Genomic DNA, 27,632 nt, shown 5'->3' on the forward strand with positions numbered 1-27,632 from the left:
TATATAAAATGTTGCAAAGAAAAATGAAAACAAACGTATTGAGTAAAGAATACCGATTGACAAGTCTGCGCATAACAGTATCGGGAAATGAGAATATTAGTTTTGAATCTAGTATAAACTGTTGTTCTGTAAGAAGCTCGTCTTCGTATAAGAGATTATTTAGTCTCAAGGGGCATGGAAAAGTAGAGTACTCTTATGATAAGATGAACACGAGGGCATGAAAAGAAAAAAGTATTGCGCTATCTCTATTTGGCAACATGAACATAAATTGAAACAAGATAACGAACCTCATATTTAGACAAAGACATGCATACAATATTTGACCTGTCCGGTCATCTTACATTTAAAAGAGTGGAGGACTTTGTTTTGTTTATTTTAGAAACAGTGCCTAAATAAAAAAGTCAAAAGTACAAAGCCTTTTATTCTATTTAATTGGCAGTATATTGCATGTAATTTTGCACTAGTTGAATAGGAATTCATTCCTTTGAATGAGGCGATTTTTTTTCTTGAACATGTCATGAATTGTGTTTTTGAAGGATTATTATATAAGCATCCATTCATGCCTCTAACATTTCATGTATTTTTCGAAGCTCGTCATTTCAATTTAGACGTTTGTACATTACATTATCCATACAATAAATCTATTTTAATTTAGACTACTGCATTTTTGTAACGTCGAATATCATTCGACAATTGTATCGCTTATATAACATCTACTAGAACATGTATATATACGTATTTAGGTGTAGATTAATTTTGTTATTACAGAAAGGAATTGTGAAACTTTATCAGTTCGTTGAAAAGAATTTAGATAAGTTATATGGTCGTGTATTATTATTTTTTTTTGCTATAAAACTATAGCCGTTTTGCGCCAGTTATATAAGCTAACAACCATTATTTTATGAATTACACAGATTTTTTTAATGGTTATTTCGCCGTATTGAAGCGATTGGCGAGGGTTATATAGCAAACAACCATTTATATGCGGCCATATAACCTGTGAAGAATCTTTATAACGAATTGATAAAAAAAGCAAACTTCCTTGTAATATGAGGAACAAAAATGAGATTTCATCATGAATTGACAGCAACCGTCTATATAAAACTATGTATTAGTAAATGTCATGATTAGCCGTTGCAAACTTGCAGTATTGTTCATAATTATAACGAAATCTTTATTAATACAATGCAGTGCAATATATAAACAATTTAATGGTAATATATTTACAAACTTTTACAACATTATCAAAATATATACATTTTAGGTTTATTTTTTTACGATTTTCAAAAGCTATTTGAGACTTTCACATGTAGTATGTTTTAGTGACAGTTTACGATAATACATGTACATGTATTTACTAAGAATAAACATTTATTGAACAGAACCAAATGTTTATGATATGCTCATAAAAGTCTGGTTTTATGCCTTGGTTAAATGTGTTTTGATTACAACCAATTTGTTATACTACCATGTCCTTGTAAGATGCCGCTCTTTTCATATTTCTTTTATCAAAACTTTTGTTATAGAATTTCCATTGTTATCATGAACTTTAGATATTGCGTCTGTCAATGTTTGCCGTTATCATATTTTTAATCTAAAAGTAGTCACACTAAAGAGGAGTGTCAATTTGTAAGTTAAGTGTATTTGATAAGCTAAGATGGACGACTTTTAACATTTTAGGAAAGAGAAACTTGTGCAAAAAAGTAATAGTTTAATCCAGTTTATGACTTCGTTATTTTAAAACATATTTTGTTTCTCGACATAGTTTTATATATCAATAAATCAAGGTTATTTTTAAAATAAAACAACCAGAAATTAAGGAGCAGGACTTGATTCAAGCGAGAAAACTGATTGGAAACTTGACAAATTGGCTTCCGAGCCATGAATATTTACAACACCGGCAATTTTTTTCTAATGGTAAGTGGGTTTGTATATTGTTTTTTTATATCCCTAAATACGCCCATTCCTTAATGCAATGTTGATCGCACACTCTGTTTTAGGCGTCAGCTTCCTAGCTCTATATTTAACTAAGTTTATGCAGATATAAACTAGTCATGTGCATATTTTGAGATTTGTCAAGTCGGATTTTCTACTCAATTAGTCATGTCTTTGAAGTTTTGAAGTTCACGAAACAAGGCAAAATGGATATCTGGCAATACTGTGTAAACATTTATATAAGTTTCAATACACAAAAGTATCTTATTCAAGCGCGTTATGGTTGCAAAATCTTCAAACATATCTGGTTGCAAACTTATTCTTATTATTTGTCAGTCAAACTTATGCGTCAATATCATTTTTTTATTATTGCATGGACAGAACTATCTTGTAATGAAAAAAAATCCTAATATTATGGTATTTTTGGTATTTAGTGCTATAATAATCAAATATAATGCTAATGGATTTTTTTAAACGTGTAGATTCTGGTTAAAATTTGAAGAAAATTCCACAAAATGTTGGAAAAGTACATTCTGTATCACGTATTTTGCATTTTATTTGAATATTGAAAGTAACATTGACAAAACTTAAAAAAAGGAGATCTGAAAAAAATTTACTTCTTGGAAAATAAAAATAGAAAAATTTATTTTATGCTTTTCAGTGGATTACTGATTTATCCGTGAAAATTATATTTGATAATTTCACAGTGAAAATTATCAAAATATAATTTCACTTTTTTCAATGACGAAACTACTTTTTTAAGATTTTCCCCATGTGGTACCTCAATTTTATTTTTACTGACAATTCTGACAATATCAGGCTGTTAAAAAAATAGCAAAGCTGAAATAGATAAATAACTTATATGTATAAAGTAATAAAGAGAGAAAACTTACTTCTATTCCTTCAAATTCCAATCACAAAATTTCGTCTCTAAATTTTTTTGTTTCGTTTTTACAGTCTGAAAAATAATCTCCTTCCCCATGCAAAACTGCTCTTGATGACATTTGGGCATATTAAAGTATCCTACGAGCAATAACTGCCGTATGCTTTATGAAAAATTGAAAAGCATTGACAGCTATCACTCGTAAAATAAGTAAAACAACCCGGCCAGCGTTCCTTACAATGCCTTAGCAAGCTTCCAAGTTTTCCATTTTCCTAGTTCCTTTTCTGAATGTTTTCACTTCTGTCAACACTTATTTTTTGTCTGTTACAATCCTAAATATGTTTTCTTTCTTTTAAAAAGGTGTATGACTAACAAATCCAAATGATATCCCTCTGAATCAAACACAATTATTTTCCTCCCGTGAAATACACAACTTTAAAAAATGGCTGCCGTTTACATTTTACAAAGCCAGGTCTAATATAAATTCGCAGTAAGTAACAGAAATATGGATGGATGGTTGGACTTTTTCTCCTACAAGAATTGTTTGTTTTTATTATTAAAACAAGCGATCATTCATATTTTTTTAATAAAATGAATAAATATCACATTCATTTAACCTTCATTGGCGGACTTATTTTTCAGCTCAAGACTTCTTGTTTTTAATGAGAAATTCCCTCTAAATGGGGCTCTCAATGGGGGAAACAGATTTTAATATTATCGTTAAAATTATGGAAATTTCGTTTTAACTTGTTTTAAAGCATAAAATAAAAAGAAAATTTGTCTGTTTGTTGTGTAAGATGTAATTTTATTTCATCTCGTGAACTTTAAAAACAGTATTCTCACTCGTGGCTACGCCACTCGTGAGAATACTGTTTTTAAAGCCCACTCGATGAAATAAAATTTCATCTTACACACAAACAAACAAATATCCTCTATATATGTCAAGATTAGTGCATTTGAATTGAACACTACCCGTCAAAGATAATTACTGATGTGCAAAAACGATAAATGAACAAAATAAAAACCCGGGCAAATTTCGTCCTTTTTGAATTATTCTTCCTGAAGGTAGAGCATAGTCGCCGCTTAGTCCGTTCGTCCGTCCGTCTGTCCGTTCATATATCTATTTGTACGTCCGCATTTTCTTGTCAGGTCATATCTTCATAGGTAGATGGATCTCATTGAGTGTAAATGTAGTACATACTGCAACTCTGCCTTGCGCAATTTTGGAGATATGGCATTTTTTCATTTTTTACTCTTGGAAATTTCCGGGGCATAGCTTTAAAACTCAGCAGGAGGTACCTACAAGAAACTTAATCAGTAGATAGATATCATTGAGTAGATGTGCAGAGCACTAGAACAGTAACTCTGCCTTGTGTAACTTTGGAGTAATTGTCCTTTTTCATTTTTACACTTTGAAATTTGTCCGGTACATAACTCTGAAACCACAAGAGGTATCAACAAGAAACACTTTCTTCATTGCAATATTTAAACAGTGTTAACCTTTTCTCCATCAACTACCCATAACATAATAGTTTTATGCTGAATTTGGTAAACACTTTATGGACATACTACTACTCTGTGCCCAAAACCGGGAGCATCTCTCGGTTCGACCGGCTCTTGTTTGTATCTTCAGTCTCCTTTTGAAAAGACGACCGAAAACAAGAAATATGTACAAAACACTACCTTTTAAGCGTTGTTTTGTATCAGTGCGAAATCAAGCTTTGGTAAATATTAAGTGAATATCAAATGCACTATTTTCAAGTGTGGCAATGTTCAGAACGAAAATAAATTAGGAACTGCTGATAATAATGATGACACGTTTTTCATTTGAAGTATTCCTTTATTTGTCTCTTATTTATGTTATTCTTCTTGAAACGACAGTTAAGCTTTTTTGATAACTGACCTTTATATTATACACTGCTTTTTCATACGCACGTGTGTTATGGATGTGAAACAAGCAAAATATAAGAACAAAGATCAACAACTCAAAGCGACATTTAAAGAAAGCAGCCCCCCACGACAAAGTCAAGTCACACTGGCAACTCAGCTATTAGTAGGGTACCGAAGGAAGAGCAGGAGAGGGAAAAAGGTCAAGATATCAGTTGTTGTAATAAAAAATGACACTTAAAAAGAAGCCCATTAAATGTAAAAAAACAAGAATTAAAGATCAACAAGGTAAAGGCAACGTTCACTGGACGCAGCCACCCCCCGACACATCCAAGTAGGGCACCCAGAAGGCACCAAACAAAAACCTGAATTGGACATAAGGGCAGTGAAAGGAGAGGGACATGTAATGTGTGAAATAATATAAACTAAATCGGACCCATATGGATATTAAAGGGATAAGGGCTGTAAAGGTGAAAAGGGGAGGGGGGAATAGGATGGGGGGGGGGTGAGAAAATACCTACCGTAAACGACAATCCAACACAGTATACATCACAAAAAATGTAAATATTCAAAAACAAGTAACAATACGGACATGACAAACACGTGAAGGAACACAAAGGGACACCGCCTTGGAATGGCCAGTGGTAGTTGAACCACTGTGGAGTTTAAATCGGTTTTAGGCGCGCAAAAACTCATACAAAAACATCTTGAATAGGAAGTGAAATAACACCATTACATAAAATTGTCAAGGAAATAGAAATGACTAATATATAATCTACGTTGAATCCTTTGACAGTTTTACATTTGACTAATAATAGTAAGAATAAATTTGCAACCAGATGTACTTGAAGCACAAGTTTGCAACCAAAATGGGCTTGAACAATATATTTTGTCTTTTAAAACTTTATTTGCAACATGCAAATTTAAACATTTACACGGTACATTGTATAAGCAGATATATATTTTGCCTTGTTTGGTGAACTTTAAAACTTACAGATGTGAATAAATGAGCATAAAAACCATCCTGGATTTTGACTTGTCAAACATGGTAATGACCAGTTTATATCTTCAATAGAAGAATACGAAAATACGCGTCGGTTTTTTTTAAATATTCATGACTCTGAAGCCATTTTGTCAAGTTTGCAACAAATATTCTCGCTTAAACCAAGTGTGCAACACCTTTGCGTCCTGCACCTTGAGAATGAGAAATTATCTGCATATACAAGGCATACTTTTAAGAAAAATAACAATTTTGTTTTAAGTTTTTATTATACACAAAAAAGGAAAATCAATCACCTCTGGGGCTGGATCTGTTTTGACCCTAGGACTTTCATTTGAACAAACATGGTAGACACCCACTAGAAGATGTTTTAAGCACAATATCTAAGCTTTAGCTCTTTTGGATTTTCACAAGAAGATATTTTTAAGTTTTATATATAAGGAAAACCAATGACCGTCTGGGGCGGGGCCAATTTTGACCCTAGGGTTTTTAATTGAACAAACTTGGTAGGTATCTACTAGAAGATATTTCATGCCAAATATCTAAGCTCTAGCTCTTTTGGATTTTCACAAGAAATATTTTTAGTTTTTAATATATATACAAAAATAGGAAAATCAATCACCCCTGGGACCGTGCCAATTTTGACCCTAGGGTTTTCATTTGAACAAACTTGGTAGACATTCATTAGATGTTTCATGCCAAATACATTAGCTCTAGCTCTTTCTTTTATTTTACAAGAAGTTTTTTATAAAAAGGTTTCGGTTGCCATAGCAACCATAGTTCTTCATGAAATTTAATTCTTTGAACAACTTTGGTAGAGATTTACGCAAGAAACATCCTTGCAAAGTTTCAAAAAATTTGGCCGAGTGGTTTAGGAGGAGAAGCACGCACGCATGCATGGACATACGGACGATGGACGACAGACAATAGAACATCACAAAAGCTCACATAGAGGACATTGCCCTCAGGTGAGCTAATAAATACAATGTGCATACAAATTGATTGGACCAAAAGTTATACCAACATTATCTAAGATTAAAGTCCTTTAAATATTATATAATATAACTGTTGGTCACAAGTATATGTATAACATTTGGAAGGGATCGATAACTTAATTATTAAATCATCTGAACTTGTTGTGAATGTTGTGATATGTTTGTTTATTAATTAAATTAAGGAAACAGAAGAATAAAATGGACATATCGAAATATTACTGTCCTAGTTTAGTTGATCTTGTGCATGGACGTACAGGCAAGTGCAAGGTACTATGCAAGGCAACCCTAACTGTTGCACCGACATAAGCAAAATTCAATATGCAAATGGAATTTTAAACATCCGTAAATGCGTTTATACGACACTTTTCTTAGAACCTAGTTAGTTAGTACTATTCCATGAAAACCTACGCAAGTCTCCTTATATCTCTCGCGAATGAATCAAATTTATATTACTCTTTACTATGCTTTATTATAGCAAAACTTAAATATGCCTTTTATGCACTAAAATTCCTGTTTGTCCTTCTTGATCACATTACAGGAATTAACACCCATGACATTATTGTGTTTAAACTAAAACCAATTTTATACACTCTACACTCAGTGACGATCATAGAAAGATTGTGCGTGGAGAACAATAATGTTACCTATTTATCTATCAAGTCTCGTTATATCTGTTCTAAATTGTGAAAAGCAATTTGAATCAATCAGAAATGATGTTAATGTACAGGTACAAAAGTCAATGCAAGCTTTCCTGAGTCCCCGTATATTCAACATATAACATAAAAGTAGTAAAAGTATTTAAACTTTTTTTATTATCTTCTGTCTGTTCAATTTCAGTTTCGGCCACACTCCTCCAAGTTTTGGCATAAGTACAAGACGAAAAGTTCTCACATTGTCAGAACAGGAATGACAAAATGTTACAGAAGGTTTCAGGGAATTTAGTAATTAAGTAAGTTTAGTTAACAAAAAGACTTGTTTCGCACATAAATATCTTGTTTAAGAGAAAAATATATGGTACACTTTTGCACTTGATTATATGCCTATGATTTTATCCCTAATATCATGAAGCGCTAGTACGATTCAACAAATAGAAAAAAAACGTATTCTGTAAATAACAAAAACGGTACCATAAATAGAAGTGCCGAACTATTTTTTCTCTTTGTTTCCCATCTTAGCTATGCATTACAAAGCGTTTGGAAATTTTGCTCATTAGGGCGTAGTCTATTTTGCAAAAATTACGCAATTATCCGTCATTCATTTAAATTAAGTTTTCAATCATCGCACTGAGATGAATTTACTGTCCAGCTTGATCATCTTGTTTGTTTATATTTTGTAATTGTTCGGTATTAATTGAATGCCTCAGTTGTATTGAATCATTTTGTCTAGTATTTATGTTATAATATCTCTGGTTTTTATAGTGTTTTAATCTGTTTGCACTGTAAAATATTTACATTGTTTGTTACATGTTCCACTCCTTTCACCGTTATGTCCACTCCAGGTTATTGACTGGTGCTTTCTGGGTGCCCTACTTGGGTGTGTCGGGAGGCTGCGTCCTATGAGCGTTGCTTTTGCCTTGTTGATCTTTATTCTTGTTTTTTTTTTACAATTCCTTAATTGATAAAATATGCATTTTTCAGCTTTTGTAATGTAATATGGTCCAGTAATTTTGGATATAGTTTCTTTTTTTGAAACTCCTTTTGGAGTCTTTTCAATGCGGACCATAACATTATCCCCTTCTTTAAATGAAGCATCTTTCGCAGTTAAGTCATATCTTTCGTTGTATTAACACGGGCTTAATTGATTCCGAATAAAATTTGGTCCATCGACCATATTGTCATTTTACCTGTTAGTTGATCGTACGATCCATATTTTTCCCTGTTATGAAATAGAAAGGACTATATTTTGTAGAATTGAAAAATGGCGACATGCGCAATGACATGATATATCAATTTATCCCATGTATTTGCTTGCAGAATTATAGAATTAAGCCTTTCGACTGTATTAATGGATGTTGGGTTGTATACATAAATATTTTGCTTAAGTATATAAAATTGCTTACATAAGGCATATACTACCTTTGAACCGAGATTATTTGCATTATTTGCAAATTATTTTGCCTGGTGCCCCAAATCTACTTATTATATGTTCGAAAATTGCTTCCGCTAAAAATTCACTTTCTTAGTTTTGTAATGCTTTTTCTTCGGTCCAATGACAAAAGCTATCTACCATAGTTGAACTGGGCTAGACGTCATTAAACCACACAGGATGTATATGTGCCATTTATAAAAAATGGGTCGATTGATAAGGTTTTTAAAATAAGAGTGTATGTCAATTTTAATAATGTTAGTGATGTGTATTTGATAAGATGGACTACTTTTAACATCTAAGGAAAGAAGGACTTGCGCATAAGGTGATATTTTAATCCGGTTTACTACTTCGTTACTTTAAAACATACATGTATTTTGTTTCTTGAATAGTCTCATATATCAATAAATCATGGTTTTTAAGCACAACGACCAGGAATTATTTGCATATACTATGTATACATTTTTAAGAAATGGTTTATATTACAATTCGTTTTTAATCACACGTGTGAGTACCTATTCATCATATAAAAAGCATATTCCGTATTTACTTTGTAAAACCGACAAAAGACACCATTTTAATATGTAAATCGAGCTTACAATTCAATAATATTTCTTTAGAAAAACGATGATGTTCAACTACAACGTTCGACTGCTTCTTGCCTTTGTGGTTGCGAATTATATCCAGGCATATCAGTTTAACATAAATCTTCCTGATAGCGCGCAATCTGAGATTGAGGCATGCGTCAACAGGTCTAGAGTAAGTTTCAATGTTTTCATGTTTATCAAATAGAGAAAAATGAAATCCATAAAGAACGTCTAAAACGACAAAATTTAAAGTGAGAAAACCTTTTTTTATTCAATGTAAAACAATTGCCTTGAATATTTAATTTTTATTGTTTTATTGTTTGTTACATATACAAAATGAAAAAAACATAAAAATAAGCATTGTTAAAAGAACGGTTTAATAAACTGACTGACTTTAGGCAATTTTTTCTATTACAGCAAAAATATCAAAATATCTTGATTTATAAAAACGGAATATGTAAATATCATATTTAATCATGCAAACCGAAAATGATATAGAAAAAAATTGTAGCATGGTAACACATGATGAATATATAGTGAATATAGCATGTATTCATTAAATCTTTATTACACTGTATTTTTCTACATTGGACTTTTCTCGTATACAATCATATTTGTCCAATGTGGTGATAATTCTTATTGTTGGTTTTAAGAAATCACCAGCAATACAATGGCAGGCAGAAATGGCTTGTGGCCATGAATATTTTGCTAGACTGGGACCAAACAATCTTACAGAAGACGATTGGGCTATTTTCAAAACAGCGACTGATAATATGTATGTATATATATATTTGTCAAAATTCCTAGTTTAGTTTAATACTATTCATTATTTTATTGTATATTTTGTACATGATAATATTACACAATCTAACAGCATTATCTTAATCATAAATACAATAGGGTTTGACCAATAGTTATACCAATATCATCTAAGATCAAAATCTTTTAAATATCAAGACTGTTGATTACAAGAGGGACCGATAACTTATAACATCTGAACTTGTTGTGAATGTTGTGAACTGTTTGTATATTTACCAAATATAGAAAACAGTGTAAAATAGCTAAATTGAAAATGTTACTGGCTTAGTTAAGTTGATCTTGTTAATGGACGTACAGTACAGGCAAGTGCAATATACCATGCAAGTCACCCCACTCTTGCACATAACATAAGCAAAACTCAATATGTAAATGGGTTTTTCAATTTAGAACCATCCACAAATGCGTTATCTTTGGACCTTCAATGCGACACATTAGTACTATGAAAAGCGACGCAAGTCTCCAATTAAAGGAAAATATCTGTGCAATTGGCTGAACTAAATAACATGGAATGTTGAAAAAGGGCGGTCAACTGATTTGAAGCCTGCATACCATAAAAAAAACCTTTCTTTGTTTCCTTTATGAAGAAATATTGAGCATATATTATTTCAAACATCATTTTGTTCTAGACAAGTATTAAAGTACCTATTAATTTTAATCAATCAGATATAATATGCATCGCGAATGAATCAAATCTTTATTTCTATTACTGCTGAACTAAATCTATTATTTTTCGCTTATCTTCCTGTTTGCCCTAAATTGGTACGATAAGAGTACAAAAATTTAAAATCTTAATGGCAATGTTGTGTTTAAAATTTAACCAATTTTTTATACACTCAGTGTCGATAATTTTAAGATTATGCAAACAATATCACAGGTTGAAAAGCTAAAACTTATGTTGTCTATTTATCTATCAAGCCTCGTAATATATTTTCAAAATAGTGAAATGAAATTTGACATCGGAGAAAATGTTTAGATACATGTACAGAGAAATCAATGCAAGTTCTCCTGTGTCCGCGTATATTCAACAAAACACAAAATGTAATATGACTTTTTGAACTTTGTTTCGTTATCTTCTGTCTGTTCAATTTTAGTTTCGGCCACACTCCTCCAAGTTTTGGCATAAGTACAAGACGAGAAGTTCGTACATTGTCAGAAGAGGAATGGCAAAATGTGACAGATGTTTTCGGGGAATTATTCAAAGTAAGTATGATAAGTTATGCTTAGGTCACAAATAAAACGGCGAACGCCAGATTTAACGATTTTTACAACTTATTCGGCTTTGACGATTTCGCGAACGCCGGGCGATTTTAAATCTGATACCTCGCGTGGTCATGTATGAAACTGTCGCCGGGCGGAGTTTTGCCGAAATAATGTTACAGACAGCATTCAAAGACCGGGCGGTCGACGCCAGATGTCCGGACGGCGTCTGTGCGATTTATAGATGAGTCGGACAGTCTCCTCGAAGGCACCGGGCGGTAAAGGCTTGGCATTTTATGATATTCTTTCAAAAACCAGTCAGTGGTCAATATGCCAGGAGAGAAGGCAATTGATATTTACATAATGAAGACCAAGCAAATTATGCAACAAGTGTAGGTTTTCATACATGATCATTAAACAATATACAATGTGGACCTGTGACGAAGTTTGTAAAGCACTTTCTTTTTTATTAGATAACATTTTTGTCAGGTTTGGTAATACAGTTTTCAAACAGGTAATAGGCATTCCAATGGGAACTAATTGTGCCCCCCCCAGATGGCTGATTTATTTCTTTATTGCTATGAGAGGGATTTTATGTTAAGTCTTTCCCCTACTTCGCATCAGGAAATTATACATGCATTAAACAACACTTCCCGCTACCTAGATGATATTTTCAACATAAATAATAATCCTTATTTCGATCAATTGGTTTCTAAAATATATCTCAGTGAACTTAAATTGAATAAAACTAACTCTTTAGACGTTATTACATCTTTTTAGATTTAAACATTTCTATCATTAACAATACTATAGTAACTAAAATCTACGATAAAAGAGATGACTTTGATTTTAATATTGTTAACTACCCACATTTAGATGGAGATGTACCTCATGCTACATGATATGGGGTGTATATTTTTCAATTAATTAGATTTGCTTGGGCGTGCAGTCGTGTTGATGATTTTAATGAACGCAATTTATTTATTACTAACAAACTTCTTAAACAATGTTATCGCTATCATAAATTGCGTAAATATTTTACTAAGTTTTACCATCGTTATTCAGACTTAGTTTTAAAATTTAATTGTAATTTAAAAACTCTTTTTACGACAAGGTATTAGCAGGCCTGACTTCTATGGAGATGTGGTTTACAAACTTCGTAGGCTCATGAGTCATAGTAATTTTTCTGCCGTCTTCACTAAAATTATCAAACGGTTTATTAAAAGAGGTTATGGCCCAATTATTTGAAGGAATAACGCATGCTTTGTGTTCAATCCTTTTACAGTTGGACGCTACGCTTTCCTCTTTTGATTACATCTGACGGGCCAAGTGGGAGACTCTTTGATGGACAGTTCTTAAAGCCCTTTGGGACTGAATTGTCTTAATGTTCGTCTTCTGCCTTGCTTCGTCGGGCCCTTGTAGGTGATTTTCTTGTTGCTCGGCCTTCCTTTAAGGCATCGAGTACTTTGGTAATGGTCATTAGGCTGTAACTTTTTCTACATATTTACATAATTTTGTATGTGTTTTATTTATATCGTCTAATGTAACCATGACCATTGTTAGAATTTCACTTGGCGGGGATTAATTTTATGTACATTTTCGTGTCATTCAGGAACATCTTGGGGCTAAGAGTGAGGTTTGGCGCGCCTAAAACCGGTTTAAACTCCCCAGTGGTTTAACTACCACTGACCGTTCAAAGGCGGTACCCCTTTGTGTTCCTTTACGTGTTTTTCTTGTCTGTATTGTTATTGTTTTTGGATGTTTACATGGTTTGTGATGTCTGTTTTGTTGGAATGTCGTTGTCGGTAGGTATTTTCTCTTCCCCCCCCCCTCCATTTTTACCCCTCCCCTAACTTTTCACCCGTACAGCCCTTTATCCTTTTAATTCCCTTATCGGCCCGTTTTTGTTTATATTATTTCACATTACATGTCCCACTCCTTTCGCCCTAGTGTCCACTCCAGGTTTTTGTTTGGTGCCTTCTGGGTGTTCTACTTGGGTGTGTCCGGGGGCGACGTCCTGTGAACGTTACCTTGGCCTTGTTGATCTTTATTCTTGTTATTTTTCTAATCCTTAATACTAATCCGTGTAGAAGTTCTTGTTCGACTTCAAGCTCATGTTAAATCCATTAGAATTTACAGATACATTTTTAGGCTACAAAAATAATCTCAAGCCGCAATTTCAACAAACTCACGCTGCGACAAAATGATGACCGCCCGGTGCCTGTGCATGGATCGTCCGGGTACCGAACCATACCCGTTCGCCAACTGGTGTATTTTTGGGCACCGGGCGCGCCCTGGGCGATGTCCGCCCGGTGTCAAAAAAGACACAAGTTGGCGAACGGGTATGGTTAAAAAGTCGGACGGTGCTTTTGTATTAAAAACAATCATGCGATCCGAATGTTATCACCCGGGCGCCTCCCGGCGACCGAGCGATCCCCGCAAGATGACTTTTTCAACTCAATGACCCCCAAAATTATCGTCCGGACGCCGTTAGCTTTTAAATAGTACTTAAAACTTGACGGCGCCCGTCCGATGAGCAAAAATTTCAGCTACTGCCTTCCAATTGTCACGGTTGGTGGACGGACATTGGCCGATATTTCGATTTTTCGAATAAAAAGACGCCGCCCGACGGTCGTTTGTGACTTAGTCATTAATAAAGGGACTCTCGTTTAATGAATAATGTTACAAACATTTCGCAATTATTTTATTTGATTGATTTACGTGACCTATTGAAACATTGTATGTATGTATGCATGTATGTATGTATGTATGTATGTATATGTATGTATGTATGTATGTATGTATATGTATATGTATATGTATGTTTGTATGTATGTATGTATGCATGCATGCATGCATGCATGCATGTATGTATGTAAAGCTTGTGATACTATCTTTTATTTCCATGTTTCGCATAAATCGTGATGGTTATTTCAATATGATACAGATATGAACGGCTTTCGAATAAGTATTGGTATCATTTATATGGAACAAATAACAAGAATAAAGATCAACAAGGCAAAGGCAACGTTCACAGGACGCCGCCTTTAAATTACAATTAAATTTTAAAACTAAGTCTGAATTACTATGGTAAAACTTTAGTGATAAGTGGTAATTTATGGTAATTTTAGTGAAGACGGCAGAAAAATTACTATGACTCATGAGCCTACGAAGTTTGTAAACCACATCTCCATAGAAGTCAGGCCTGCTAATACCTTGTCGTAAAAAGAGTTTTTAAATTACAATTAAATTTTAAAACTAAGTCTGAATAACGATGGTAAAACTTAGTAAAATATTTACGCAATTTATGATAGCGATAACCTTGTTTAAGAAGTTTGTTAGTAATAAATAAATTGCGTCCATTAAAATCATCAACACGACTGCACGCCCTAGCAAATCTAATTATTTGAGAAATATACACCCCATATGATGTAGCATGAGGTACATCTCCATCTAAATGTGGTTAGTTAACAATATTAAAATCAAAATCATCTCTTTTATCGTAGATTTTAGTTACTATAGTATTGTTAATGATAGAAATGTTTAAATCTAAAAAAGATGTAATAACGTTTGAAAAGTTAGTTTTATTCAATTTAAGTTCACTGGGATATAATTTAGAAACCAATTGACCGAAATAAGGATTATTAATGTTAAAAATATCATCTAGGTAGCGGGAAGTGTTGTTAAATGCATGTATAATTTCCTGATGCGAAGTAGGGGAAAGACTTAACATAAAATCCCTCTCATAGCAATAAAGAAATAAATCAGCTATCAGGGGGGGGGGGGCACAATTAGTTCCCATTGGAATGCCTATTACCTGTTTGAAAACTGTATGACCAAACCTAACATAAATGTTATCTAAGAGAAATCGTAAGTACTTACAGATGAAGCTTGATAATTCTTAACTTTAAACTTATCTAAAATTTCAGTTGAATTTTTTTAATAGACCAAAACAAATTTTTGCCCGTATTTTCATAAACAGTTTCACAGTATCTAATTACATGTGTCTTGATGGCAGTAAGACAAGAAGTCAATAAGTTAAGTTCATTTTGTAAAACATTTATATAATGAATACGTCATACAATGATTATGTTATTGGCCGCCTTGTCTGCCGGAACTAAAACAAATTTGGAGTGGAACGCTAATATATCCTTTCTGAGATGCCGTAAAGTAAGTCTAGGTTTAGGTGGTAAAAGATGTTCATTATCACGGTAAAATTCGATGCGTGATTCAAAAATATTAAGTATATTATGTTTCCATGAATTAAGTGCATTACTATCAGCATTTTCGCGACACCATTTTACTGAAAAGTCCTCGATCGATTCAGCTACATGTGTATCTGACTTCGACAAGCATTAAAATCAATATCGGAAGGAATTCTATATTTTGGTCCTTTAAGAAATAAATTACGGATTCTCTTGTCGTTTATAATATCAAAATGACCAGTGATTATATGGCCAAAATCCAAGTTACAGAATTTAGAATTTTTTCAGTCTCAACTAGTTGGTGTATTAGACTCAACGTCTAGGTCGGAGACAATTTTGTTATAATTGAATATGATATTTCTGACAGGTGTTTTATATTTATAGCAAATAATTGGAATCTCAGAGTTTTTGAAATATTTAGTAATCGAAACCGCGTGTAAGGATTATATTTCACCGTGTTATTTTGACTATTTTTTATTTACTATCTCTTACTTGCAGGCAGGAGTTCTTCAATCATTTGCACGTTTGCATGGAAAAGCTAAGTTAAGAGCTCACAAGGGAGGTGCGTTTTTACCATGGCACCGAGTCTTCCTTGCTCAGTGAGTGGTCAATTCGTCAACTTCTTTGTATTCTTCTTTATTTTATACAATTACTAAATTTATATAAATATACTTTTAAATTGTAATATTACATTATGAAGACATGAACTGAACTTCAGACAATTTAGTGGTATGAACGATTTCTTTCAATTACAATAAATAATGAACATCTAAATAAACAATACGTACGGATGTATGTCTTTAGACAAACTATTAAAAACCCATTAATCTAAGGTACATGAGGTATATTACAACCAAACTTTCATGATGTTTTCCAAAATCGTGACGGAGAATCGTTTTTGATAATCTTATTGTATATTTTGACGATATTTTAGCTTCGAACAAGAGATGAAGAAGATTAATCCAAGTGTATCCTTACCTTATTGGGACTACACGACTGACTACGAAATTCCCCAACCCTATGAGTCTGTCTTGTGGACACCATGCTTCTTTGGAGAGAACAATGATACTGTCCTATCGGGGCCTTTCAAATTCATGTATGGAGCACATGGTGCTATTATTTCGAGACGACTGGCGGAAAATTTCTACTCTACGAGGCTGATTAACAAAGCTGACATAGAAAGGTTAAAAGACTTTTGTGGATATAAGGTATACCAACACTTATTCTATGACTTTTGGAACGAAATAATAGATATAGTAGGTTAATAAGTACAACTTTTATTTATATTCATTATCATATGTGTTGTTACATACATACACTAAAGAAAGAACTTATATAAGAGTTTCAATACTTAGCAGTTATCATATGTGTTGTTACATATAGACACAAAAGAAAGTACTTATATTTTAGAGTTTCAATACTTAAGTTTTCTATTGACGTCTTTGTTACAAAAGAATATCATTTTATGATGATTATTCAGCAGTCTATGTAAAATATTTCTATATCTTAGGACATAACAACGGGTGCTGTTAAAGAAGAGACAGATCACAATCTTGAAACTCTACACGATAGCGTACATGACTACATTGGAGGAGATATGGGTGTTGTTGAAAACTCGGCATACGATCCGATATTTTGGTTTCATCATGCATTTATTGACTATATATGGGAGTCATTTAGGGAACATCAAACGGCGAAGTAATATGTTATACACTCAAACGAATAAGAACTCAGAATGTTTCGTTTTGTTGCATGATAAAAGTCATACAGAGGTTTTACACCAAGCATCCCTGGCCGCCATTTTGTGAATCATTCCCAATATTATAAGTATATGTTAGTGTTCATCCGTGCTGTTCTACAGAAATAAGAAACTTCGACGGCAGCGATAGCGTAGAACAGCTACGGATGAATACTAACATATTTAGTGTCAAACTTTATTTGGCCTCATAATCACTCACTTTATTACGTCTCTATGCCGTTCTATGAAATACTATGAAAAATAGAAGTCGACTATTAACGGAATTCGATATAGTATCGACTTCTGTTCTACTATGAAAATTAACGCACATAATTTATAAAAAAATACAGCGTTTTCATTGGATGACAAATAAAGTTGGACATTTATTCTTTTAAGTATCCAACATTATTTGCCATCCAATGAAAACGCTGTATTTCATACAAATTCTGTGTGTTAATTTTCATAGAAGAAAACAATTTGATACTATATCAAATTCCGTTCATATCCGCCTTCGATTTGTCATAGTACTTCATAGAACCGCATTTGTAAAAATAGTCGTGACGTAATAAAGGACAAATAAAGATTGACAATAAGTATGTTAGTATTCATCCGTAGCTGTTCTACAGACTCCTGTCGCTATTGCTCCCATTTAAGTTTCTTATTGCTGTAGAACAGCACTGATGAACAATAACATAGATAGATACTAAATAAGACAAAAAACTCTCATAATTTATCATCTATATGAAAACGGATAAAAATCTATTACCTATAAAACATTTATTTTCATTCATCCGACAATATACCAAAATCAGCTGTTTATAGTTGTGAATTATATTATATAGAATATTGATCCACAAAATGGCCGCTACTTTTGGCAAGGGAGGTAAACATGGTTAAAAATAGGAAATCGTCTATTCGTCTGAATTTTTTGAAATAAAACCATGTGTTGCAAGTCAGAATATTTGTTTATCAAACAACAGATACTAGATCTAGCTAAAATTCTACTTAGCACCTGAATAGAAACGTTTTTGCACGATTTTCACACGTTCTATCAAGATAAATATTAAATTGAGAATAAACACGAAACATTATTTTTAAACATTAATGCTTTATGGTGATTTCGTCGCTTTTGTCGCACTGGTATTTAATTGTCATTTTAACATTATGATATTTTGATAGCTACAGTGTATCAAGATGAATTGTTACATAGTACATATAACGAACTGTAAAAACCACAGGAAACTAAGTTTGGTCCAAAACATGAATATATAAATAAATTAAAATATAAATTTGGAAACAGAAAAGACAAAAGGCAGTAATGGGGCACAGAACAATTCACAGAGTAATGTAAAAAATTTTTAAAATATTAATCAAATAGTAGATTACATCTGTCGAAATGTGTACTTTTATCTCAAAGAAAATTTTAAAATAATCAAAATTCACTTAAACTGTTTCCTAAGACATATTTCCTTTATCAGGTTTGTTATGCTCACTACAGTTAATATTTTAAGTATTGAATATTGCTTAAGTCGGTGCTACAAGTCGAGAGTGATATTACAATTGTTTGCTTATCTCAGGAAGGAACGTAAAACGATTCAACATTTGCTATTCATGTATTTAGTATTTTCTGTTGTTGGATCTTTCCCTTTCTTAATATCTAGAAAAAAAGTGATCCCTCGGAAGCATTAATCACAACACAATTACATGAGAATTGCAGACTCGGTTTGATTGAGTCTGTACATGAGGGATAATGAATAAGTGCAACATTCCTCACGTCCCCTAGCACCGGCTTGAGCGGAACCCAATTCTAAACACTTCATAGTGCTGGCATCAATACGTTAATTTTCAATTATGATTCCTTATTTTTGAATTTTAGATGTACCGAAATAGACATTGAGTCCGATTACAGACCAATAAACGATACTGGCTGGGTAAACATCATCAAACAAGGCCCCGAAGACTCAATGTTTGGTTATAGCCACTTGAAAACTAAAGATGGGCTATGGCGAAATTGGACAGATGTCTTTTATACTTATGAGCCCCAACCTGCCTGTGGTGGAACATGCACGGGAGAGTACCTTTACTGTGATAACAAAAATCGATGTTTATCTCGTACAAAAGAAGCATGTAAGAAGCATCTACAGACACGGAATGCACGTGAAGTTGGAGCCAGAGATCCACTTGTACCACAAATCCCCTGTGAATCAGGAACACCTCTCAGAGGTTTGAAAGGTGATGGAAGAACAATGGAAACATCACAAGCTGAATGTGAAAATATTTTGGAAAATGAAAGAGACGGTAAGTAAAATAGTTCGTCATTTTAATTTATTGCTTCATTCTTCAAAGGGTAAAACATTTGATGATATCTAATATAACTTTGACTTACAATATAATTTCTTATTCTCGCTCCAAGGCATTAAGTACAATGAGTAAACGAAACGCAAAATCACTTTCACTGATGAAATAATATAATTTCAACTGTTTTAAGGTAGAAACCTGGCCGGATTTTAAACTGACTGAGTAATCTAGACTTCTGTGACGGACTGGTTAGCTCTTTTTCTCCTTCAGCTTCTAATTTTTGAAGGAATTGGTGATTTAAACGCATGTAACTGTATATAACAATGTAATACTTTTAATTTTAGGGTCCATACACGGAGGCCTTAAACAAGGAGAAACCAAATATTCATGTACAGCTCTTGAACGTTTTATATATGTTTTAATCGGAAGTCTGGTGTGTGTGATAGTTTCAGTCACAACTGTTAAGATAATGAGGCTACGCAAACAGCTAAAGCACGCAAGATATGACAATGTTGATTAGTACAAATTATAAAGCAAAGAAGTAAGGTGCTGTAAAAAATGTTTTTTCGGAGGAAAATGAATCGCAATGTGCAAACTATTTTATGCAACATATATAAATAAATTACTTTAACATTTTGAACTTATTCATATCTGTCTATATCAATAATTATATTTGTACTGCTTGGAAGAATTAAGAATTTGAAGTTTAATCTGCTAACCCTTTCTATGTAGATAAATACTTTTTGCGATAAAGAATGCTAAAAGATAAGAATATACATGTTACATTTTAAATTAAGGATGAACACGTACAATTTAGAACTAAGACGGCAGACACTATGTCATGGTGTAATATTTTTGTATATGAATACCTTTAACAGTCTTTTAGAAAAAGATAAATATTCTAAATAAAGAAGGGAAATAAGTAAGCAAAAATGATTTTCAGAATGAGAATGTTCTTCCCCTTAGAAATGTATTTCAAATTTGATAGTGAAGAAGAGCTATAAGTTTTAAGTGAATATCTTTCTTTTTTTACTAAAACGGTAACCAAGTAATTTAAAGTTAAATATAGGGCATAACTAAGCAAATATAAATTGCAAATGTTACTTTTCCTTTAGAAATGCAATTTAATTTTGAAACTGAACAAACAGAAGTAATTACATTTGACAGACTTTCAGGAAGTGACCGTTGCAAAGGTACAAAAACCGCATTTCTTTAAAAAAAATGAATTGTAGGAGTATCTGCCTCCTTCTTTCATATTAACAAAGAAAAAAAAATCAAGATATAATGGTTTCTGAGAAAATCAGTCTTAACGAAAAGGAGAATTGATGGCAATTATATAACATTGAGAAAATAATCCCTAAAAAGTCAAAAACGCCAAAGTTGAAAATGTTGCAGGCTCGGTTTGATTGAGACTGATCATGGACAGTACTGTCAAGTGCAAACTATCGTCTACGCCCCCTAATACCGACTTAAGCAGAATTCAACATTTAATCATGGTAATGGTGAGAGTTTGAATTAAGAAACATCCGCAGATGTGTTCATACGGTGGTTATCATGGAACTTTCAACGTGACACGTCAGTGCTATTTCATGAAAAGCGGCGTATGGTCCCCAAGTAATAGGAAGCGTGTGCCCGAAATGAAGAAAAAAAAACCACGGCGGCGGAACTAAACAAAATGGAATTTGAAAGAGGATCAGAGGTTAGAAAGCCTGCATATCACATATTAGACGTCAAAAAACAAAGTTAAAAAGCAGGCAGCATATGCTGAGGTTGATTCACTATTATTCAATTAGGATTATTGGAACCACCCAACTAGAAAAGGCCAAATAGTCAGAACTAAGAATACCACAAATACATCAATAATCGTGCTGAACGATCTTTAAGCATCAGAAAGATAACATCTCTGATTGAATGTACGGGGCGACTTTCTACGGCCTTCACACGGCACAAACAACGCTGATGTGGCGATAAAATAGAGAAAATAAGAATCCCTAAAGAAAGTCCAAAACGTCAAAATTGAAAATGTTGTAGGCTCTGTTGTAAGTCATATATGCTCAAGTAATAGTATTGGACTTATATGTCGAATCATGGACTGATTTTATGATATTAGATATTTATTTAATAAAATATTTCAAAATCATATCCTAGCCTTGAAAACTCTACTTTTTTCTTTAATGATTTGTACGTGTAGCACACACACACACACACAAACAACAACAAAATTATTTAACCACTTAACATGGATTTAAAATCACCAATATCTATATAGTATTCCATTACAGAGTTTATTAAAACTCCTACACAGTGATTTCCCCTTTGCTTCGCTACACAGACCGCTGCCATCACATTCTTTTCTATCTCAATTATGGTAAAATAAAATACAGACTAATTATTTTGATTGAGATATATTTTCTTGTAAATATTATTTAATGATATTTTTTTCGCTAATACGAGCGTGAGTCATTATGTAATGCCATATGAAGTATATTTTCTAATATAATTCGTAATTCTTGTGTCTGTGCAAACTATGCTATGATTAAAGCATCTGCTTTCAAATAATTTTAAAATCATGTGTGTTGTCAACCGAGTAAGAATTTTATAGCATCATTATTATTCATTTCTGTGATTATCCTGTCCGTGCTCTGCCTTGCGCCCTGTCTATTTTCGTTTTGGGTCCTCAAGGGCTCCTTGCCGCTGGGTCGTTTGTGGGTTGCGTTCATTGAACGCCGCCTTCCCTCGTTGATCTTGTCTATTATATTTCATGCAAAATATGGCTTTTAAACACTCAGTTAAAAGGGCTTAAATACGACCTTCCATAAAAGATCGAACAAAATTAGGAAAATCTATGCTCGTTAATGTTTATACTAATATTTTGGCAACAATGAAGTATCTTATGCATCGTTTTCGAGGTGGATGCATAAATTCAAAATTGGTAATGAGTCAATTTAAGATGTCTGTGAGTCTGGCAGAAAATGCTCTATAGTTACTGACAAAACAAGCATAATGTCAAGCTTATCGTTGACAAAGATGCCACACTTTCATTAACCCAGATAACCTATATCGCAGAGATATCAAAATGGTCAACTTCAAGTCCCATTCCCCTGTGCCCTTTTACTTTGTGGGCCTATAAATCAATTGTAGTTGATTTCCTTGTCGGTTACTTTCATTTCCTTTTATGTATTATCCTGTCCGTACTCTGCCTTGTGTCCTGTCTTTTTTTGTGAAGGGACCTCCTGGGCTCCTGACCGCTGGTTCTGTTGCTGGTTGTATTTTTAGTTTCAACTTTTTGGCTTTTTCTAGTTGGGTGGTTCCAATATTCCTACTTGAATAATGTTTAATCACCCTTACGAAATGTTGCCTGCTTTTTAACTTTGTCTTTTGACGTCTTATCTGTGATATGCATGCTTCATACCTACCTCTGATTCCCTTTCGAAATTCCATTTTGTTTAGTTCCGACCACGAAAGTGTCGCATTGAAGGCTCCATGAAAACGGACGTATTAACACATCTGCGGATGTTTTTAAATTCAAAATTTTACCTTTTCATGTGCAAATGTTGAATTCTGTTTAAGCCGGTGCTTGGGGGCGTGGACGATAGTTTTGCATTTGACAGTACCGTCCATGAACAAGCTCAATCAAACCGAGCCTTCAACATTTTCAATTTTGCCGTTTTGGGCTTTCTTCTGGGATTCTTATTTTCTCTATTTGATTTCAGCTGATTATGAACAGTAGTGGGATTATAACAGTCCATGCCCCTAGCACCGACTTACGCAGAATTCAACATGTTAACATGAAAATGGTAAAATTTTAAATTTAAAAACAACCACATATGTGGTCATATAGTGGTTATCATTTGGCAACTTTGGTTGTTTTTGCTTTCTTTTAAAGGTCGCAAACAGTTGGCGTAGTTTTAGAAGCATCAAATTCGAAAATAAAATGATAATTTAAAACAAGAAAGGCGACGTTCAATGAAGGCAACCCCCACTTTGAAGTCACGTTTCGTTTACTATGGTCACGAGAAGTTTGTGAAGGCAGTGATTTTAGATTACCATTTGATATACGATTATGCCTATGGCATTGTCTTCTCGTTTGGGCAACACGCATTTTTTTACTTGGGGACCATACACCGCTTTTCATGGCATGGCACTACCGTCACACTGAAGGTTTCATGATAACTGCCATATGAACACATCTGCAGATGTTTCTAAATTCAAAATTTCACAATTTATCTGTGATATGCTGGCTTAATAATCTCCGATCTACTTTCAAAATTACAATTTATTTAGTTCCGTCCATTGTTTTCTCGTTTAGGGTACATGCATTCTCTTACTTTGGAACCATACGCCGCTTTTCATGGAATTGCACTACCGTGTCACATTCAATGTTACATGATGACCGCCATATAGACTCATCAGTGGGTGTTCCTCGTTTTAAAATTTCACCATTTTCGTGTTTAAATATTGTATTTTGCTAAAGCCGGTGCTAGGGGACATGGACAGTAACTTGCACTTTCCAGTACCGTCCATGAACATGCTCAATCAAACCGAGCCTGCAACATTTTCAATATTGCCGTGTTTGGCTTTCTTTGGTGATTTTTTTCTCTATTGTACTATATGTAGTATTGTTCTGTATTTTTATTGAAATCATGATTACGCCGATTCTTATTACCATTTTATAACATTCAATAATTTATTAACTTCAGACACTTTTTAAGTGTTTTTTTAAGCATATGCGTAACCACAAAACCATACCCGGTCGATATATTCTAAGTAATGTGTCGGACTTTATCGGAAGTAAGACGAACTATAAATAAAACTTAGATCTATACTGTCGCAAGTTTCAGGCAGTAAAACATGTAAAAACAATAGCTTGCAACCATCAACAGATTGAGTCAGATTAAAGCCGCAACGTGTTAAATATGTGTCGACTTTTAAGATTCCCAATTAAACAATTTTTTTATTCACATCAACAGTTTTTGTACAGTAATGTTGAATTCTGCTCTGGTACGTGTACATACTTTCTTGTTACAGAAAAGTTTAGGACTGCATTGCATTTCCAAGTTCATGTCCTACCTAAAATTCCTCACTATTATTACTTCTCAGCTTTTCGGTAGACTCTTTAAACACACTTTTAACCCCAACAAGACAAAATACCTTCGGTAGTTTCCGGTGGACCATATTTCGTCCATAATGATTGTTCTCCAAGACTGCTAAAGTGAACCGTACATGATATTGTTCAATGCATCGGACTCAATTCAACAGATTGCATTTTCCATAGGTTAATAAAACAGAGTCTGCAACAGTTTCTTTGCTGTTGTATTATCCTACCTTTCATATTTGCCTTAAAAATTCGTATCCATGAAATATGAACACAAAAATCAACAAGGAAGGGCAAGATTCAAAAAACGCATCCCCAAAAAAACCAGCAACACAGGACCACTGTTTAGGGGCCCAGCAGAACACTTAAGAAAAAAGGACGGCACAAGAGCAAACCACGAACACACATTAAGTATGTTCTACGTGTGTTATGAGTTTCGTTGCGAATATCAATCATTAGTCTATGTAATATATCTACATATATATTTGTGCTATTGAATATTTACAGGCTTCAGAACAGTAAATAGCGTAGTGTCCAATATATTCTAAGGGGCAACGGCCTACTTTTGCCATGAGCAATATGAAAAAAAAATAAAAATGCCATTTTTTTAAATTGGCTTTATTAAGAAAGAATATGTATATTTTACATATATCTAAAGACCATGAGGTATTCAATACGCATAAAAGGAAGAAATAAATCGCAAATATACCAATATCAAATGTCACCAATTTCAACTGAGCATACTCAATATACCCCGATAGTCTAATGGCAAAATTTGTGATATGGGTGAGCAAGCTTCCATATTCGTACCTTGTATGAAGTTTTAGCAAGCTACGCCTCAGCAAACTCGCGAACAAAAAGTTTGTATATATCGAGGTTCATTCAACCATGAATGTCTTGGTTGCATAGATGATTATGACTTCTTAAAAAAATATGTCTCCACGCAGATTCATGCTGATATTCATGAAATTTTAAAAATGTATTCAAAAGTAAAATAACGTGAAATGAGTAAGAAAGTAATTAACACCCTGCAAACGATACTTTATACCCACGTAAATTACCATTAAGAAGTAGAAAATATACAAAATAACCCTTAATGCGTGTCAGAATAATCGTACAGTTTCACTGTAGATATTTCTTTTACCACGAGTTAATGTTTTATTATAGCGATACACTGAAGCGTATCATGTTTCATTGAAAAAAAGCTATTTTAACTCAGTTGCTGTGCGTATATTAAATATGATAAACAAGATCAACAAGGAAAGGCGACATTCAATGAACGCCATAGGTATAGGTTAGTGTTTAATAATAGTTTTATAATACGTACATGTATTAACACAATTAATTGGTTAACCGTGGCGCAGGCACGGGACCAATTATTTTTGTTAATGCGTATTATTAAACATTAACCTATTTAATGATTAACATTATTTTTCAACCAAAAACAAGGACATTTCACATTGTCGCCGATAGCCCCGCCCTTTTGTAGTCTTCACAAAATAGTGCACAAACACATGATGTCCACACCTAGTCAAGTTCCTTATATGTCACATTTAGATAAGCTAAATAAATTGCCCTTTTAGCATATAATCAGGCACAATTTTTACTGAAATGCCCTTTGTCTACAATAAGAATATCGTGTTTCTATAAAATGTGTGAATAAAAAAGCGGGGGAAATGATGCAAATAGCTAAAACAATGGAGTCAATCAAATTTGTTTCTCTTGAAATATTTTGGTTCATCTTTAGGTATGTAGCATTGAGGTCTTAAATAATCCATCAACATTACTGTATAAGCAAAACATTATTCATGATTTAATCAATCACCATTCTACCGTGAATCTTATGGGATATTTTTACTGCTGACTTTGTTTTAATTTTAACAACATCTTGGTGGTTTGGAGGCATGACTTAGATGAGAGATTAAACAATAATTATCAGAATGTGTTCCAAAAAATCGTCGAGTGTTTACTTTATTGGATAAGGTATCCTTTTCACAAACTTTCTTACAGTTTAAAAATTTTAGTTACTTAGATATTATATCAACAAATTAGACAACAAATTAGAAATATAATCTTTGTTACATCTATTTACAATTACGAAAAGCCCAAATATAAAAAGCAATTAGCAGCCAATCAAAAGAATTGCAAAGAAAAAGCTGCAAAATGAAACTCATATTATCGGTAGCTCCGATTGAAAACAAAAACATTTTATTCGAACGTATTTCAACACGCCTAAGTGGATTAAACAAACAAATAAAAATAAACATATCCAATTAACACATGACAGTTTTTTAAAGTTCTTCTATATAAAACAGTGTTTAGAGATGAAAGAGTGTATTTTTGTTTTCAATGTTTACTGGCTTCTATTTCTCCGCCATCTTACAATCAGAAAAACTGCAGTAGTACAAGCTACGCCAACACCTATTCCGATTGCAACAAATCCAAGTCTCTCAAGTAAAGGATCTGTATCCTCTTCCGTTTCGGGCTCTTCTGATATAAAGGTTAAACAAAAACAGAAATATATGAATATATTGAAGTTACATAAAATTTTATGATAATAAACGATGCTATTTTGACCTTGTTTTGAAGATATTTATCTCTTTTTTATTGACAAAATCTTTAAAGCGGCCTTCAGTTTTTCTAAAATAAAATATGTTGTTTTCAGATAAATCGTTTCATTAAATTGTCAAATCAAAAGGATAAAGGCGGAAAATGAAATATGCCATCGATAAAATACATTATACGGAAACCCTCTCGATACTTCTTATCTACTATATGGAAATGAGTAAAACGGACGATTTGTTTCCCGGTCATCTGTTGTTTTTGTTGTAATGAACGTCACTGGTGCGCTTTAAATATCTCTCGGGATGCTGTTTTGAAGAGGACTTTAAGTATAGGTTAGTGTTTA

At 33.2% G+C, this 27,632-nt stretch overlaps 2 protein-coding genes across 11 annotated transcripts in view; one reads left to right on the top strand and one right to left on the bottom strand.

Moving 5' to 3' along the window:
* The first annotated feature begins 1,581 nt into the window (after positions 1–1,581).
* LOC132728291 (putative tyrosinase-like protein tyr-3) lies at positions 1,582–21,285 on the top strand. Of its 6 annotated transcripts, none has more exons than XM_060713915.1 (10): positions 1,582–1,703; positions 7,538–7,649; positions 9,406–9,544; positions 10,026–10,147; positions 11,283–11,391; positions 16,092–16,192; positions 16,528–16,801; positions 17,104–17,291; positions 19,208–19,629; positions 19,974–21,285. In XM_060713915.1, the coding sequence occupies exons 2-10, from the start codon at positions 7,615–7,617 to the stop codon at positions 20,147–20,149; spliced, it is 1,566 nt and encodes a 521-aa protein (XP_060569898.1). In that variant the 5' UTR covers positions 1,582–1,703; positions 7,538–7,614; the 3' UTR covers positions 20,150–21,285. The 6 variants fall into 6 exon arrangements, with proteins under 6 accessions (XP_060569898.1, XP_060569901.1, XP_060569900.1 ...); XM_060713914.1 differs by lacking the exon at positions 1,582–1,703 and adding an exon at positions 6,517–6,673; XM_060713918.1 differs by lacking the exon at positions 7,538–7,649 and having other exon boundaries at positions 1,610–1,703.
* Positions 21,286–26,782: 5,497 nt separating this feature from the next.
* LOC132728294 (putative tyrosinase-like protein tyr-3) overlaps positions 26,783–27,632 on the bottom strand; it is an 82,045-nt gene continuing 81,195 nt past the window's right edge. For 4 of the 5 annotated variants that reach the window (XM_060713926.1, XM_060713924.1, XM_060713925.1 and 1 more), the window contains exon 9: positions 26,783–27,214. In XM_060713926.1, coding sequence (XP_060569909.1) covers positions 27,078–27,214 — 137 coding nt within the window. In that variant the 3' untranslated portion in view covers positions 26,783–27,077. The remainder of the gene's footprint in view (positions 27,215–27,632) is intronic. The other variant, XM_060713927.1, reaches the window with a different exon arrangement.

This window comes from Ruditapes philippinarum, unplaced genomic scaffold, assembly GCF_026571515.1.
Source record: "Ruditapes philippinarum isolate M1 unplaced genomic scaffold, ASM2657151v2 ctg693_1_1_1_1, whole genome shotgun sequence".
Classification (NCBI taxonomy): Eukaryota; Metazoa; Mollusca; class Bivalvia; order Venerida; family Veneridae; genus Ruditapes; species Ruditapes philippinarum.